Genomic DNA, 14581 nt, shown 5'->3' on the forward strand with positions numbered 1-14581 from the left:
GTTTCGTGGGGCTTAGCTCTAACATAAACCTCAATAGGAGGTCACAGTTTCTGGGCCTGCCTGGGCTACAGAGTGAGTCTTAAGGCTCAGGGGGAGTAATTCACAGAGAGCCTGTCTCAGGAAGCAAGAGGAGGGCTCAGGGTGTGGCTCAGTGGTAGATAGACACTTCTCTAGCAGATAGAAGGTCTTAGATCAAGTCTCTGTACCTGGGGTGTGCCAGCTTGAGGGGAAGGGAAGGTCTGGTGTGATGGATTCAGAGTTCTTTCTGTACACGATTACCTATTTTGCCAATGAGATGTCCCTATTTTGTATAGATTAGAAGTTGTAGCATGCAGAGGTCAAAGCCTTGGAGGAATGCCAAGCCTTCCGTGGAGGCTTTCAGCTCTGCAGCTCTGTGTTCTTTCTTCTTCACCATAGTAAAATTAAGGAGCAGGACTATTTCTTTGAAAATAAATATAGTTCTACTGAATTGTGAGACTTTGTCTTTTGCTTTTAGACAGCCCAGGTTGACCTTGGACTTGCTGTGTAGCCTGTGTGGGACTGGAAGTTTTGATATTCCTACCTTAGCTACCCAGTGCCTACAGGTGCCACCATCCCTGGTTTTATGAAAAAATTTAAATATTATTCCAATTCTTCCAACTTGACACAGTTGGTATTCACAATTAAAACTGACTGTATAAAACCAAAATCTAAATCTTTCAAGGTGTTAGTGATACGTGGATTTCCACGTGTTAGCTGTTCAGCTCAGTTTTTCTTTTGTTGTTCTCTTAAAGACTCCAGGAGAATTATCCCATGAAATGTTTATGTCCTTCTAGTCTGCTTAACTACTTGGTTCCCTGTTCTTTTCCAGGATATGTGATTTCTGAGCAATTAGTACACTGATAATATAGTTGTTAGCTTTAATGAGTAGAGGCTCATTTAATGGTAGGAAGTAGAGTCGGCTAGAACAAGAATGCTAACCTAGGTTGCAGAGTAAGACACTGGCTCAAAATTTAAAACAAAGCAAAAAACCCCTAAGCAACCACCTTCACCCAGGAGACTTGGAGAAAGCTCTGTCATCGTACACTGAGTGCCTTGTGCCACAGGCACTTTTTCCTCTGCATATTTGCAAGGTTCTGTTGCCTTGGGCTGCCAGGAAACTATCCTTGTTGGACATTGGCAGGCTTCAGATAGTCTCTGTGGGGGTGGCTTGCTTTCATTGCAGTGTTTTTGTGTGATTGCCTCTGCAGGCCTAGAACTTTCCACTGCCGTAGCAATTGTTTGTCAGAATAGTAAGAGTGAGCTGGTGCAGGTGCCTGTCACACACGCACAGCCTTCTCAGCAGCCCTATAGGGTAGGTGCTGCTGTCCTGTGCCTGTTTTCATGGGCATAGAAACTGAGATGCAAACAGGCTAGGTGACTTGCCTTGAATCACTTCATAAATATTAGGAACCAGAATAGAATCTAGCCTGGACATTTTAAAATTCCAAGTTTTGCTTTTGAGATGGGGTCTGGATGGCCCTTGGGCTCAAGTGATTCTCCTGTCGGAGTTGAGCAGTGGTTCTCAGCCTGTTGGTCTTGACTCCTTTGAGGATCAAATGACCCCTTTTTTTTTGTTGTTGTTGTATTTTTGAGACAGGGTTTCTCTGTGGTTTTGGAGCCTGTCCTGGAACTAGCTCTTGTAGACCAGGCTGGTCTCAAACTCACAGAGATCCACCTGCCTCTGCCTCCCAAGTGCTGGGATTAAAGGCGTGCACCACCACCGCCTGGCTTCAAATGTCCCTTTCACAGGGGTTGCAAATCAGATGTTTACATTCATGAGAGTAGCAAAATTACAGTTACAAAGTAGCAAGGAAAATAATTTTATGACTGGCTTCACTACAACCTAAGGAACTGTACTAAAGGGTCATAGCATTAGGAAGGTTGAGAATCTCTGCCCTTGAGTCCCTAATGCCATGATACCATTCTCAACTCTTATCGGCTGGGTTACGGTGCTCTTTATGTTCAAATCTGAGTACGGCAGCGTCTCTAATTTTAAGATGAGTCTAGTGAACTTCAGAGAAAATGAAGACGGCTTTCATGCCGGTTGTTCCCTAACCAAAGATAACATTCTAAAATCATTAGAGGAAAATGGGTAGCGGCCCGGTGGTGGTGGCACACGCCTTTAATCCCAGCACTCGGGAGGCAGAAGCAGGTGGATCTCTGTGAGTTTGAGGCCAGCCTGGTCTACAAGAGCTAGTTCCAGAACAGCTAGGACTGTTACACGGGGAAACCCTATCTCAAAAACCAAAAACAACAAAAAAAATGAGGGTTAGCATATGGCAATAAGTGAATACCGGATCACTTATCCAGCCATATATTCACTCAGTGAATAGACTGAACCCTGAAGTGTTGTTACTCAGGGCTAGAGAGAGCGGTGAGAAAAGCAGTGAAGAAGACAGACTTTAATCATAACCACACAAGATCCACATAGCTACGATAAAGATGAGGGACATGGCGCTAATGCAGTGTGAACTGGAGTAGGAAAGAGGTTTTCAGGAAAACCTGTCAGCTGAGGTCTGAAGAATGCCTGACTTGGCCAGGGCAGGGGAAGGGAGGGCATGTGCCTCGTTGATGGGAACGTGTGTGGCAGAAACTGATCCTTCAGTACAGTTGGAACCAAGGAGAGCAATGCCAGCAGGGGCCAGGGACATTGGAAAGCTGAAGAAATCCGTTAGGCCAACGTTTAGCATCAGTCAGTCCATGTTTTGAAAAGATTGCCTGGGTCTCTGCAGAGAACCAAGCCATGGTGAGCAGGTGAGGAGCTGCAGAGCTGGCTCTGTCACAGCTCAGTTGGCTCATGGTTCTCTTCTCTACCTGGACAGAAGCCTGCAGCAGGCAGAGAACTCCTCAAATGCTGGCGTCGAGCAGCTTTCGCTCCTGGCAATGTTTGGCAGCAGTAGTCAAGCGGCATCCGCTAGTGCTCCATCCTTCAGATATCAAGCGGCATCCGCTAGTGCTCCCTCCTTCAGGCATCAGAACTCTTGGCCCTTGGCAATGGCTGTGGTTACAGCTCTCAGCCTAGGGGCTGACAGACTTCAGCTCTGAAGACCTGAGAGTTCTCTGGACCTCTTCTGCCAACCAGAGCCTGCAGGTTCTCCTCTCTGGCCCCTTACAGCCTGTATTCTTCATTTCAGCTTTCTGTTCTCTTGCTATTTCTGTTTCTGCCTCTCTTTGTTTTGTTTGTTTGTTTTTCTTTATTGGCTGTTCTTGATCTGTTTGGCTACCCCAGTTTGGCTGCCACAGCTTGGCCTCTGCTGGGACCATTCAGGGTGCCTGTTTCCAGTGATGCTGTCTAGGATGCTTGTGGAGGCGACTCAGGAAGACAACTTTCAGGAGTCGGTCTTCTTCCGCTGTGCAGGACCCAAGGATGGAGCTCAGGCCATTATGCTTGGTGGCCTGTGCCTTTACCTCCCAGGCCTTGTCACCAGTCACGAAATCCCTCTGCTAAAGTAACAGTGGGAGTTCTCCCCTTCTGGCCAAAGTGGAAACGGTTGAAGGGTGGGCTAGAGTTCACTGAGGTTTATGGGAACAAAGTATCTGGTACAAATTGTTTCAAACAGTGCTGTCAGGAGCCGCAGTGATCAGCTGCGTCATCCAGCTGCGTTCTGGAGGTATCTGTAGAGTGTTCAGAGCAGTCTGGTTAGCTGTCAGTCCCATTAGCTCTTTCGTTTAAGACATCCAGAGGATCAAGGCAGCATCCAGGAGCTGCTAATTAGGGCCTCCGCTATCCCCATGCCCCAGTGTGTGCTTATTTAATCCGACAATGAGAGCAGAAGGGATGCGTACAATATACGTTTGAAGACCCTGTCCTTAACTAATAGTGGTAACTGACTTTAACAGTACTTAATGCCGCTCAGTGCCCCAGGACATGGGGAGGCCCCTCATTTGGAACAACTAGAGTACAGTTTGGTTATTTTTAGATTTATTTATTACATAATATGTTTATGAGTATTTTGTTTGCATGTATGTATGTGTCCTGTATGTGTGCCTGGTGTCCTGGGTGGTCAGAAGAGGTGTAGGAGCCTCTGGAATTGGAGTTATGGATGGGAGTGAGCCACCATGTGAGTGCTGAGGACTGAACTCAGGTCTCCTCCAAGAGTAACAAGTGCTCCTAACAGCTGAGCCATCTCTCCTGCCCCTGGAGATTACTTTTAGCGACAGACTTTTCCTAGTCCTGGGGAGGGATTCAGCTAGCTTGTGGTAGGCGGGTGACAACAGAGAAAGTGGGGAATACATGCATTTAGGGTCATGAAGTTTTAGGGGCAAGGCCAACAGCATGCTTGTGGATTGTGTGCAGCTGTAAGGGAGAAAGTGGTGTCAAGTGTGAGTCATAATTTTTAGACGACAGAACCAGACAGGTGATAGAGCCACTTACTGTGATGGGAAAAACTGACGGGGGGTGGGGGGAGATTATGATTATGCTCTTGGAAATGATCTCATGGAATTCTCTCTATAAATAGATTGAGTAGAAGTTCCAACACTGCAGCGCCTCCTCAAGACTTAGGGCCTAAAGTAGTTTTATACAAATATACAATACGAATCTAAATAATTCATTCAATATTTTATATATAAAATTATGCGAAGTAAAGTACATGTCTTTATATTTCCAGTTAATAGATGAATTTTACTTCAGTATATCTATTTTCCTTTTATGAAGCAGTTAGAATTTATTAGGTATGTTTGTTTTCTAGGATTTTGATATCGACCCCATCCATAGCCCTGACAATTGAAAGGCCTTTACTCCTCTTTGTTTTGTCGGTGTGAGGGATTGACCCCGGGGCTGATTCTTGCAGTCCACCACAGAAAAACACCCCGCAGCCCTTGGTACCTAAATGTTATTAAGTTGCTCTGTATTAAGTACTGAGTGTTTATTTAAAAATTTGGCATATTTCTATAGTGAGTAATATGATTAACTAAGAATTATATCTGACCCAGAGTATCTCTAATAGCGTTTGTGTTAATATTTCATTTTGAAAGCCACATCAGGGGACTAGAGAGATGGCTCATCTGTTAAGAGCACATGCTGTTCCTGCAAAAGACCTGAGTTTGAATCCTAGCACCTACATCAAGCTGCTCACAGCTGCCTATAACTCCTGCTCTAAGAGAAATCAGACACCTCTGAACTTTTGGAGCATTTACATTCATGGGGGTGCACACATCCCCCCAATTTAAAATAAAAATAAATCTTAAAAATTAGCTGGATGAATACAGTGATGGATGCCTGTAATTTCAGCACTTGGGTGATAGAGGCAGGAGGATTAGGAGTTGAAGGCTATACTTGGTTACTTGGTTACATAGGGAATCCAAGGGGAGCCAGGGCTACATGATATCCTGTTACAAACAAACAAACAAACCTAAAACAATAATATCTTAAATTTTAATTGGACCATTAACAGTGTTGATTTCTTAAAGTATAGGTATTTACGGAGAGCAGCCAGCGTGCTAATTTCTTAAAACTTGTTATGCAGGATTGCCTGAACTGTCCTCTGCTGCAAAACACGAAGACCGTTTATTTAAGGATTTATTTGAAGACTACGAAAGGTGGGTTCGTCCTGTGGAACACCTGAGTGACAAAATAAAGATCAAGTTTGGCCTTGCAATATCTCAGTTGGTGGACGTGGTAAGTCTGCCTGCTCTTACGAAGTCCATTTCACACCAATTTTAGGTAAAGTCAGTTTTTTCCCAGATGCATGTCAGACACCAGAGGTTACCAAGGTGACCAGACGTAGCCCTTTGCCACAAGGAGCTGACCAGGGAACAGTGACTAGTGTGCCACAGGTATAGTGATACTCTGTTTCTATGTTGTTGTGTAGTAAATAATCTTATTTCATTTGCTAATGCTAGGTCTGTCCTTAATCAAATTCAAAGATATTAAAACATTTTATCAAGCTGCGGCAGGACCAAGCGATCCCCACGGCATCGAGGTAGAGCGAGGCATCTCACCACAGGGAATAGGTTCCAAAATGCCAGCTTGTGTGCCAGGGGTGGATCCTGGTCCCACTGCTAGAGGATCCTCAAATAAACAGACCAAGCTACACAACTGTCACCCACATGCAAAGGGCCTAGTTCCATCCCATGTAGCTTTTCCAGCTGTCGGTCCAGTGTCTGTGAGCTCCTACAAGCCCAGGTCAGCTGTCTCTGTGGGTTTCCTCATCATGATCTTCACACACACACACACACACACACACACACACACACACACCGCTTATGTAATCCCTCCTCCATCCCTTCAGCTGGACATAGTGCTTGGCTGTGAATTTCTGCATCAGCTTCCATAAATTACCAGATGAGGTTCTATAATGACTATTAGGGTAGTCATCAATCTGATTACAGGAGAAAGCCATTTCAGGCACCCTCTCCACTATTGCTAGGAGTCTTAGTTGGGGTCATCCTTGTGGATTCTGGGAGTTTCCCTAGCACCAGGTTTCTCTCTAACCCTACAATGACTCTCTCTATCAAGATATTTCTTTCGTTGCTCTTCCTCTCTGTCCCTTCCCCAACTCAACCATCCCGATCCCTCATGTTCCCATCCCCTGTCCTCTCCCCACCACCCTCCCACCCCCAGTTTGCCCAGGAGATCTCATCTATTTCCCCTTCCCAGGGCGATCCATGCATCCCTCTTAGGGTCCTTCTTGTTATCTAGTTTCTCTAGGGCTGTGGATTGTAGCCTGGTTATTCTTTTCTTTACATCTAATATCCACTTATGAGTGAGCACATACCAAATTTGTGATTCTGGGTCTGGGTTACCTCACTCAGGATGATTTTTTTCTAGTTCCATCCAGTTGCCTGCAAACTTCATGATGTCTTTTTTTTTTTAATCACAGAGTAATACTCCATTGTGTAAATGTACCACATTTTCTTTATCCATTATTCGATTGAGGGGCATCTATGTTGTTTCCAGGTTCTGGCTATTACGAATAATGCTTCTATGAACATAGTTCAGCAAGTCTCCTTGTGATAAATAGCATCTTTGGGGTATATGCCAAGGAGTAGTATCGTGGGGTCTTGAGGTAGATTGATTACCGATTTTCTGAGAAACCGTCATACCGATTTCCAAACTTGTGGTTGTACAAGTTTGCACTCACACCAGCAGTGGAGAAGTGTTCCCCTGACTCCACATCCTCTCCAACATAAGCTGTCATCAGTGTTCTTGATTTTAGTCATTCTGACAGGTATAAGATGATATCTCAGAGTCATTTTGATTTGCATTTCCCTGATGACTGAGGATGCTGAGCAATTTCTTAAATGTTTTTTAGCCATTTGAGTTTCTAATGCTGAGAACTCTGTGTTTAGATCTGTACCCTATTTTTTAAATTGAATTATTTGGTATTTTGATGTCTAGTTTCTTGAGTTTTTTATATATTCTGCCTCCATTAGATGTGGGGTTGGTGAAGATATTTTCCCATTCTATAGGCTGCCATTTTGTCTTATTGACTGTGTCCTTTGCTTTACAGAAGCTTTTCAGTTTCAGGAGGTCCCATTTACTAATTGTCATCTAAGTGTTTTGCTACTGGGATTATATTTAAAAAGTAGTCTCCTGTGCCAATGCATTCAAGGCATATGCCATGCTTTGTTGACTCCCATGGGAGGCTATACCCTTTCTGACTTTCTGAGGACTAGATGGGAGGGTTTCAAAGGATGTGGGAAGGGGAGAACAGAGGGAAAACCGTGGTTGGTATGTAAAATAAAAAAAATAATAAGAAAAACCAAAACATTTTATATTGTACATAAGCATGCACTAGAAGGTTTGATTAATAGTCCAAGAATAGAATCATAGCTTCTGAGGACCAGAAATTATTTCAAGATGACACTTGAGACATATCAGGGGCTAGAGAAAGGGCTCAGTGGTTAAGAGATCTGGCTGCTCTTGGCAAAGGACCCATGGTGACTTCTCTGTTGTAATAGGAGTGGTGGGCTATGTTCCTGGCACCCGGCCCCCCGCACGACTAGCTTTATCCAAAATAATTACACAGAAACTGTATTCTTTTAAATACTGCTTGGTCCATTAGTTTTAACCTCTTATTGGCTAGCTCTTACATATTGATCTAACCCATTTCTAATATTCTGTGTAGCACCATGAGCTGGCTTACCAGGAAAGATCTTAACCTGCGTCTGTCTGGAGTGGGAGAATCATGGCAACTGCCTGACTCGGCTTCTTTCTCCCAGCATTCTGTTCTGTCTACTCCGCTTACCTAATTTTCTGTCCTATTAAAGGGCTAAGGCAGTTTCTTTATTTAACCAATGAAATCAACACAAAACAGAAGACTCCCACATCACTTCTCAGCAACCACATAGTGTTCACAGACCTTGATAACTCCAGTTTCAGAGAATCTGACACCCTCTTCTGACCACCACAGGCACCAGGCACACACATTCTCTTTCTCTTCCTCCCTCCCTCTCTCTCTTTATTTCATTTTTATTTTTTGTTTTGTTTGTTTTTGAGATAGCTCTGGCTGTCCTGGAACTCACTCTGTAGACCAGCCTGGCCTTGAACTCCTAGAGATCCATTTCACTCTGCTTCCTGAGGGCTGGGAGGCAGAGGCGTGCATTGCCGCCACCGCCCGGTGATTCTTAGTGTTTACCCTAAGAAAGTCACACTTCTAAAACTAATTTCTTCTTGTTCTGATCATGCCAATAATTATATTTAGGATCGTGATCAAATATTTACATATATTAAAATACCATGAGCGTGCATTTATTTTATGGTTACAGAAGTAGCACATGATTTTGTAGAGATTTTTTTTAAAAGTGTAAAAAAAAAAAACCAGATAAAAAGTGATTCTAATTCTACCATTTGTAGATGACTGATGTTAACAATTGATTGCTGAGGTGTCTGTGGGGGGAGGTACACACCTGTAATCCCAGCACTTGGGAGTAGAAGCAGGAGAATAAGGAATTCTGGGTTATCCCCTACTACAGGGAGAGTTTGAAGCCAGCCTGAGCTACTGAGACCAGTATAAAAACAAAAAGCCCTATTTGTTGTGTTTCTTGCCATTTTTTTCTTTGTGCCTGTTTTACAAACTTGGAATGTGTGGGCTTTTGTTTTGTCTTGCTATTTAGATTTATTTTATTTTGTGTGTATGAGTGTTTTGCCTGCATGTATGTCTGTGCACCACAAGCATGGCTGGTGCCTAAGGAAGTGGTAAGCTTCCATGTGGGTACTAGGAATCCAACCTGGGTCCTTTGCAAGAACAAAAGGCACTCTTAACCACTGAGCCAACTCTCCAGTCCCTGGAATGTGTTTTTGATATCATTTTGCTTACTGTTTTTTCTCCTAGTTATGTTAAAATCCTCATATAATTTATTCATATTTCTATTGGCAGAAAATTGTCCAATTTTCTTCTAATGACATTTGTACACAAATGTCTGAATTTCTCCCTCCTTTAAGAAAGGCAGGTTGAGTACATGGTGTGTGTCATCACACCCTTTTAGGGCAAAGTGAATAATGTTGTTCTCATATCTTAGATCTTCTTAAGTTTGAGGAAATGTGCCAGGCAGTGGTGGTGTGTGCCTTTAATCCCAGCACTCAGGAGGCAGAGGCAGGCAGAACTCTGTGAGTTTGAGGCCAGCCTCGTCTTCAGAGTGAGTTCCAGGACAGCCAAGGCTGCACAGAGAAACCCTGTCTCGGAAAATAAGAAAAAAATTGAGAAACTGTAGTAGTTGAGACCATGAAAACTAAATATAGAATCGCAAGTGATAAGCTTTGGAGAAGTTTACCTGAACGACAGAATGTTTAGAGTAATAATATGAGCTTAATCTTGTTTTTTAGAGTGAGAACAATTAGCAGGTGTTCATTCTATATGGAAAGGAGCATTTTTATCGAAATGTTTAACTTTTTTTTGTTTGTTTGTTTTTTTGTTTTTTGAGACAGGGTTTCTCTGTGGCTTTGGAGCCTGTCCTGGAACTAGCTCTGTAGACCAGGCTGGTCTCGAACTCACAGAGATCCGCCTGCCTCTGCCTCCCAAGTGCTGGGATTAAAGGCGTGCATCACCACCACCCAGCCGAAATGTTTAACTTTTTAAAGTTTAAGGACCATATTAGGAGAGAGCGAGAGCGAGAGAGGGGGAGGGGGGGGGGAGAATGAGAGAGGGAGAACACACAAACAGGGCAGGCAGGGAAGCTGTAAATCTCAGCAGGTTCAGGAAGGAGGAACATGGACCCGAAGCCACTCCTTTTGAGATAGGGGCAGCCATGGAAGACTGCAGCCGCTATAGAAAGTGGGTAGGGTCTTCAGAAAAACTGAGAAGCCAGAGTGTCTGGAAAAGCATACTTGGGGTTTCAGCTGATATTCAAAGATGAAATAAAAGGGTAAGAAAGGTGCCTTTTCTGAGTTAGAGCTCAGGCTTAGCAGTGACAGTCAGCAACTGCCACCATGTTCAAGCTCTTAAGGAATTACTGCTGTGGAATGGAAACAACCAACCTTTCTTCTTCTCTTTCTTTTTAAATAGGATGAGAAAAACCAGCTAATGACAACAAACGTCTGGTTGAAACAGGTGTGTATACCAATCAAGCAGGTGCCCAGCTAGCAGCTTGCCCACTTCTTATTTTAGGTCCTCCGTGGCCAAAAAGGCAAAGCTCATAGAAAGTCTCAGGGGAGAAGAAGCAAGCCTTATGGGCATCTAGGGGAGAAGAGTGTTCTGGGTAGAGGACCAGCAAGCAAAAGGTCCAGAGGCTGAGCTGTATCCAGTAATTGTGGGTAAAGGTGTGTGAGCCATGGGGAGCCCCGTGGAGATGGGGAGTCAAAAGAACAATGAGAAGCCAGTAGAATAGTAACTTATAGGACCCTGTAAGGATTTGGATTTTTACTTTTTATTTAAAAAAATGTTTATTTTTATGTATGAGCATTTAGTGTGCATGCATCTAAATATACATGTACATGAAATGCCCAAGGAGGCCAAAAGAGGGCATTGCATCACCAGGAACTGGCATTATAGGGGGTTGTCAGCTGCCATGCGGAGGCTGGGAACTGGACCTGTCTACAAAAACTTCAAGTGCTCTTAGCTACTGAGCCGACTGCCTAGCCCCAGGATTTGGCTTTTAATTTGAGTGCAACAGGAATGGACAGGAATGCAATTAGTCATTATTATAGTTATTAGCATGCTAACTACACATTATTGGGATTCCCTGTGATAGTGTCATCCATACATACAGCATGTATGTCCCTCCATCCCTATGTTATGACCCTCCTCTTCCAGCACCCCTCCTATTCCCTAGTGATCTCTCTGTAATGAATTATTTTAATTGTGGACCATCATACGTATGTCTCCAGGTGTTGTTGAATATTTTCCATTGTTTATTCTTTCTCTTTCTCATGATTGTTTATGCCTGACAAGTAGAGAACCGTGAATGCATCAGTACGGGTCCTCCCCTGTGCCTCATCAGGACCACAGCTGGAGTCAGTGTACAGTGGGGCAGGATGTTATTCTTGAGAAGGTTTTCTGAATTGGGAACAGAAATGATTTATGTCTAAAGGTTCTGGATATGACAGGAAGTATATCTTTAACTTATTTTATAATGTATTGATTGAAATGGAGTTGAATTTCTCATTTTACAGGAATGGATAGATGTAAAATTAAGATGGAATCCTGATGACTATGGTGGAATAAAAATTATACGCGTCCCATCAGACTCTCTGTGGATCCCAGACATCGTTTTGTTTGACAAGTAAGTTATATTCTAAATATTACCTTACATTTCCAAAAAAAAAAAAACCTTGTACTGCTACCAGGCACTAGTAACCTTTTCCCTCGCGTCTGCAAATTGTTTAGCTATGAAATCAAATGACTTGGATTTGTGCTTATTTGTTTCATGGGTGCTGTGTATCCTTTGTCTTTTTAGTGTGTTATTTTTATCAGAAACGTGTCACCTGGTTTCTGAAATAAGAAAAAAGGACTTGGCAAACATAGAAAGGAATAAGGGAGGGTGAGGAGAGAGGTCATGCTTGTGATTAGCTTACATAGACAGGAAGCTTTTACGTGGTTGGCCATGTGTTCACAACAGTTTTAAATGCGGGGTGCACCGACTGTCTGACATGGACCTACGGCAGTTACGCTTTGCTAGGGTCACAAAGCTCTCATGTGGCGGAGAGAGGTTTCACCCCAAGACACTGTGATGTCCCCATTTGCTTCCTTATTCAAGTCAGACTTCCACGTTTGCGGGGATTTGTTTTTAGTTGAGGTTACAGTTTATGTTCAACACTGTCTTCTAATATTTTCTAGAGATTGGCATCCTAATAGCACAATATTGCCATTTTCCCACGGTGAGGAGCTCGGGGTTAATTTTTAACCCATGCATGAGCAGCCTCTCTAGGAGTGTTTTGAGGGTAATTGCCAGTACCAGCTGCATTTTCCCCCACCCAGGGCCCTCTCAGAGTAAATGGGAGAGCTTGCTTGCATTTATGCTAAAGCACCTCTCCTATTTGCACAAAGGCTTTTTAGAACAAATGCTATGCAAAATATGATCTTTTGGAACCTTTTACCTCATGTTCCTCTATATGGGAGGATGAAGAAAGCGCGAAAGGTAGCACGGGGCGGCTCCCTGTACATCAGCTCCCTCAGCAGCTGAAAGCATTCTGTCCTGTTTGCACAAAGGCCTTGGCATAAGGACAGCAAATGCTGGGCAAAAACAATCTTTTGGATCCTTTTACTTTCGTGTTCCTCAATATGGGAGGATGAAGAAAGCTTGTAATGTAGCACGGGGCAGCTCCCTGAGCATTGGCTGCTCTCTGTAACTGAACCTGAAGATACACAGCAGAACTGTTGTGAAGGACTCGGGCACTGGGGCTTCTACCTGCTGCTGTGCCTCTTTAGTGCAGGTTCAGGCGGGCCTTGCCTGGTGCAAATTCTCTGGTGGAAGAGGAAGTCTGGAGATAAAGAGTCAGGCTCTGCCTCTGTGCGTGCCTGGTATAGAAACAGCCTGATTCTATTTGCATGTCAAGTGAGGTCTTTTCAACTATAAAAATCTCAGCATTTTGATAAACATGGATTTGCTCATCTCATAATACAAAGGGGAGAGTAGGCTTAGTTCCAGCAGAATCATACATGTCAGGAAGATGTCCAGAAAGCGAGGACCCGTGGCTGGAGCAGGCATTTGGGCACTTAGTAATTTCAAACTTATTTCATGCTGTTACCCACAGGTTTCCTTTTATATTGGGCTTATAAAATGTGTGCTTGGGTTGTTTAATTTAGGCACCGTTACTGTGTGTTTCTTTTAGTGCAGATGGACGTTTTGAAGGGGCCAGCACGAAAACGATTGTCAAGTACAATGGCACCGTCACCTGGACACAACCAGCAAACTACAAAAGTTCCTGTACTATCGATGTCACGTTTTTCCCATTCGATCTCCAGAATTGTTCCATGAAATTCGGCTCTTGGACGTATGATGGATCCCAGGTTGATATAATCCTAGAGGACCAAAATGTAGACAGAACCGACTTTTTTGACAACGGAGAATGGGAAATCATGAGTGCCACGGGGATCAAAGGGAACAGAACGGACAGCTGCTGTTGGTACCCTTATGTCACGTACTCTTTTGTGATTAAGCGGCTGCCTCTCTTCTATACCTTATTTCTCATTATCCCCTGCATCGGGCTCTCATTTCTGACTGTGGTCGTCTTCTATCTCCCGTCAAACGAAGGTGAAAAGATCAGCCTGTGCACGTCAGTGCTCGTCTCTCTGACCGTCTTCCTTCTGGTTATTGAAGAGATCATACCCTCGTCGTCCAAAGTCATACCTCTGATTGGGGAGTACTTGGTGTTTACCATGATTTTCGTGACACTCTCCATTATGGTGACTGTCTTTGCCATCAACATCCACCACCGCTCTTCCTCAACACACAATGCTATGGCACCGTGGGTCCGTAAGATATTTCTTCACAAGCTCCCCAAACTGCTCTGCATGAGAAGTCATGTCGACAGGTACTTCACTCAGAGGGAAGAAACCGAGGATGGCAGTGGACCGAAGTCTAGGAACACCTTGGAAGCTGCACTCGGCTGCATCCGCTACATCACGAGACATGTCAGGAAAGAGAACGACGTCCGAGAGGTCTGTGGCGGGTATTCAGTCTGCTGCCCTGCAAAGCCAAAATGGGGCATCTGCCCGTCTCACTTTTCCATTTCCCCAGAGCATCTTGAATGACTATAAAGAAAGCTTCACTATGCATTTGACGGGATAGTAATTTTTTTTGGGGGGGGGGATAGTAATTTTTCGCTATAACTTTTGGCTCTGGAATGGGATGATTTACTGATTTGGATTTCTCTTTAGTAACTTTGTTTCTGAAATTTGGCATTATAATTTATCAAAAGTTATTTCTTTTTGAAGAAAGAGCCTAATCTAGTTTTATAAGTACAGGCAAGATACTTTTCTAGAAAAACATCTTATTGTGGCTCATTTACAAAATTAGTAAAGTTTTTCATTAGTAAAATTGAAAGAATAAGGTGCATACCTGTAATCCCACCATTCAGGGGCTGTGGCAGGAGGATTGAGAAAGTCTTGGGCTACTTAGCAAGTTCAAGGTCAGTCTAGACTCCATAGGGAGACTACATCTCATAAAAGCAAAATGA

General features: G+C 43.6%; 1 protein-coding gene across 3 annotated transcripts in view; it reads left to right on the top strand.

Annotated features, from left to right (window-relative positions):
- Positions 1–14581, top strand: part of Chrna5 (cholinergic receptor nicotinic alpha 5 subunit) — a 30725-nt gene that overhangs the window by 14010 nt on the left and 2134 nt on the right. Inside the window, exons 2-5 of one of the 3 annotated variants that reach the window (XM_041638591.1) lie at positions 5490–5641; positions 10470–10514; positions 11576–11685; positions 13235–14063. In XM_041638591.1, coding sequence (XP_041494525.1) covers positions 5490–5641; positions 10470–10514; positions 11576–11685; positions 13235–14063 — 1136 coding nt within the window. The remainder of the gene's footprint in view (positions 1–5489; positions 5642–10469; positions 10515–11575; positions 11686–13234; positions 14064–14581) is intronic. The other 2 variants (XM_041638593.1, XM_041638592.1) reach the window with 2 other exon arrangements.

The sequence above is a fragment of the Microtus oregoni genome, unplaced genomic scaffold, assembly GCF_018167655.1.
Source record: "Microtus oregoni isolate MIOR12 unplaced genomic scaffold, Mior012 000055F_ref0000237, whole genome shotgun sequence".
NCBI lineage: Eukaryota > Metazoa > Chordata > Mammalia > Rodentia > Cricetidae > Microtus > Microtus oregoni.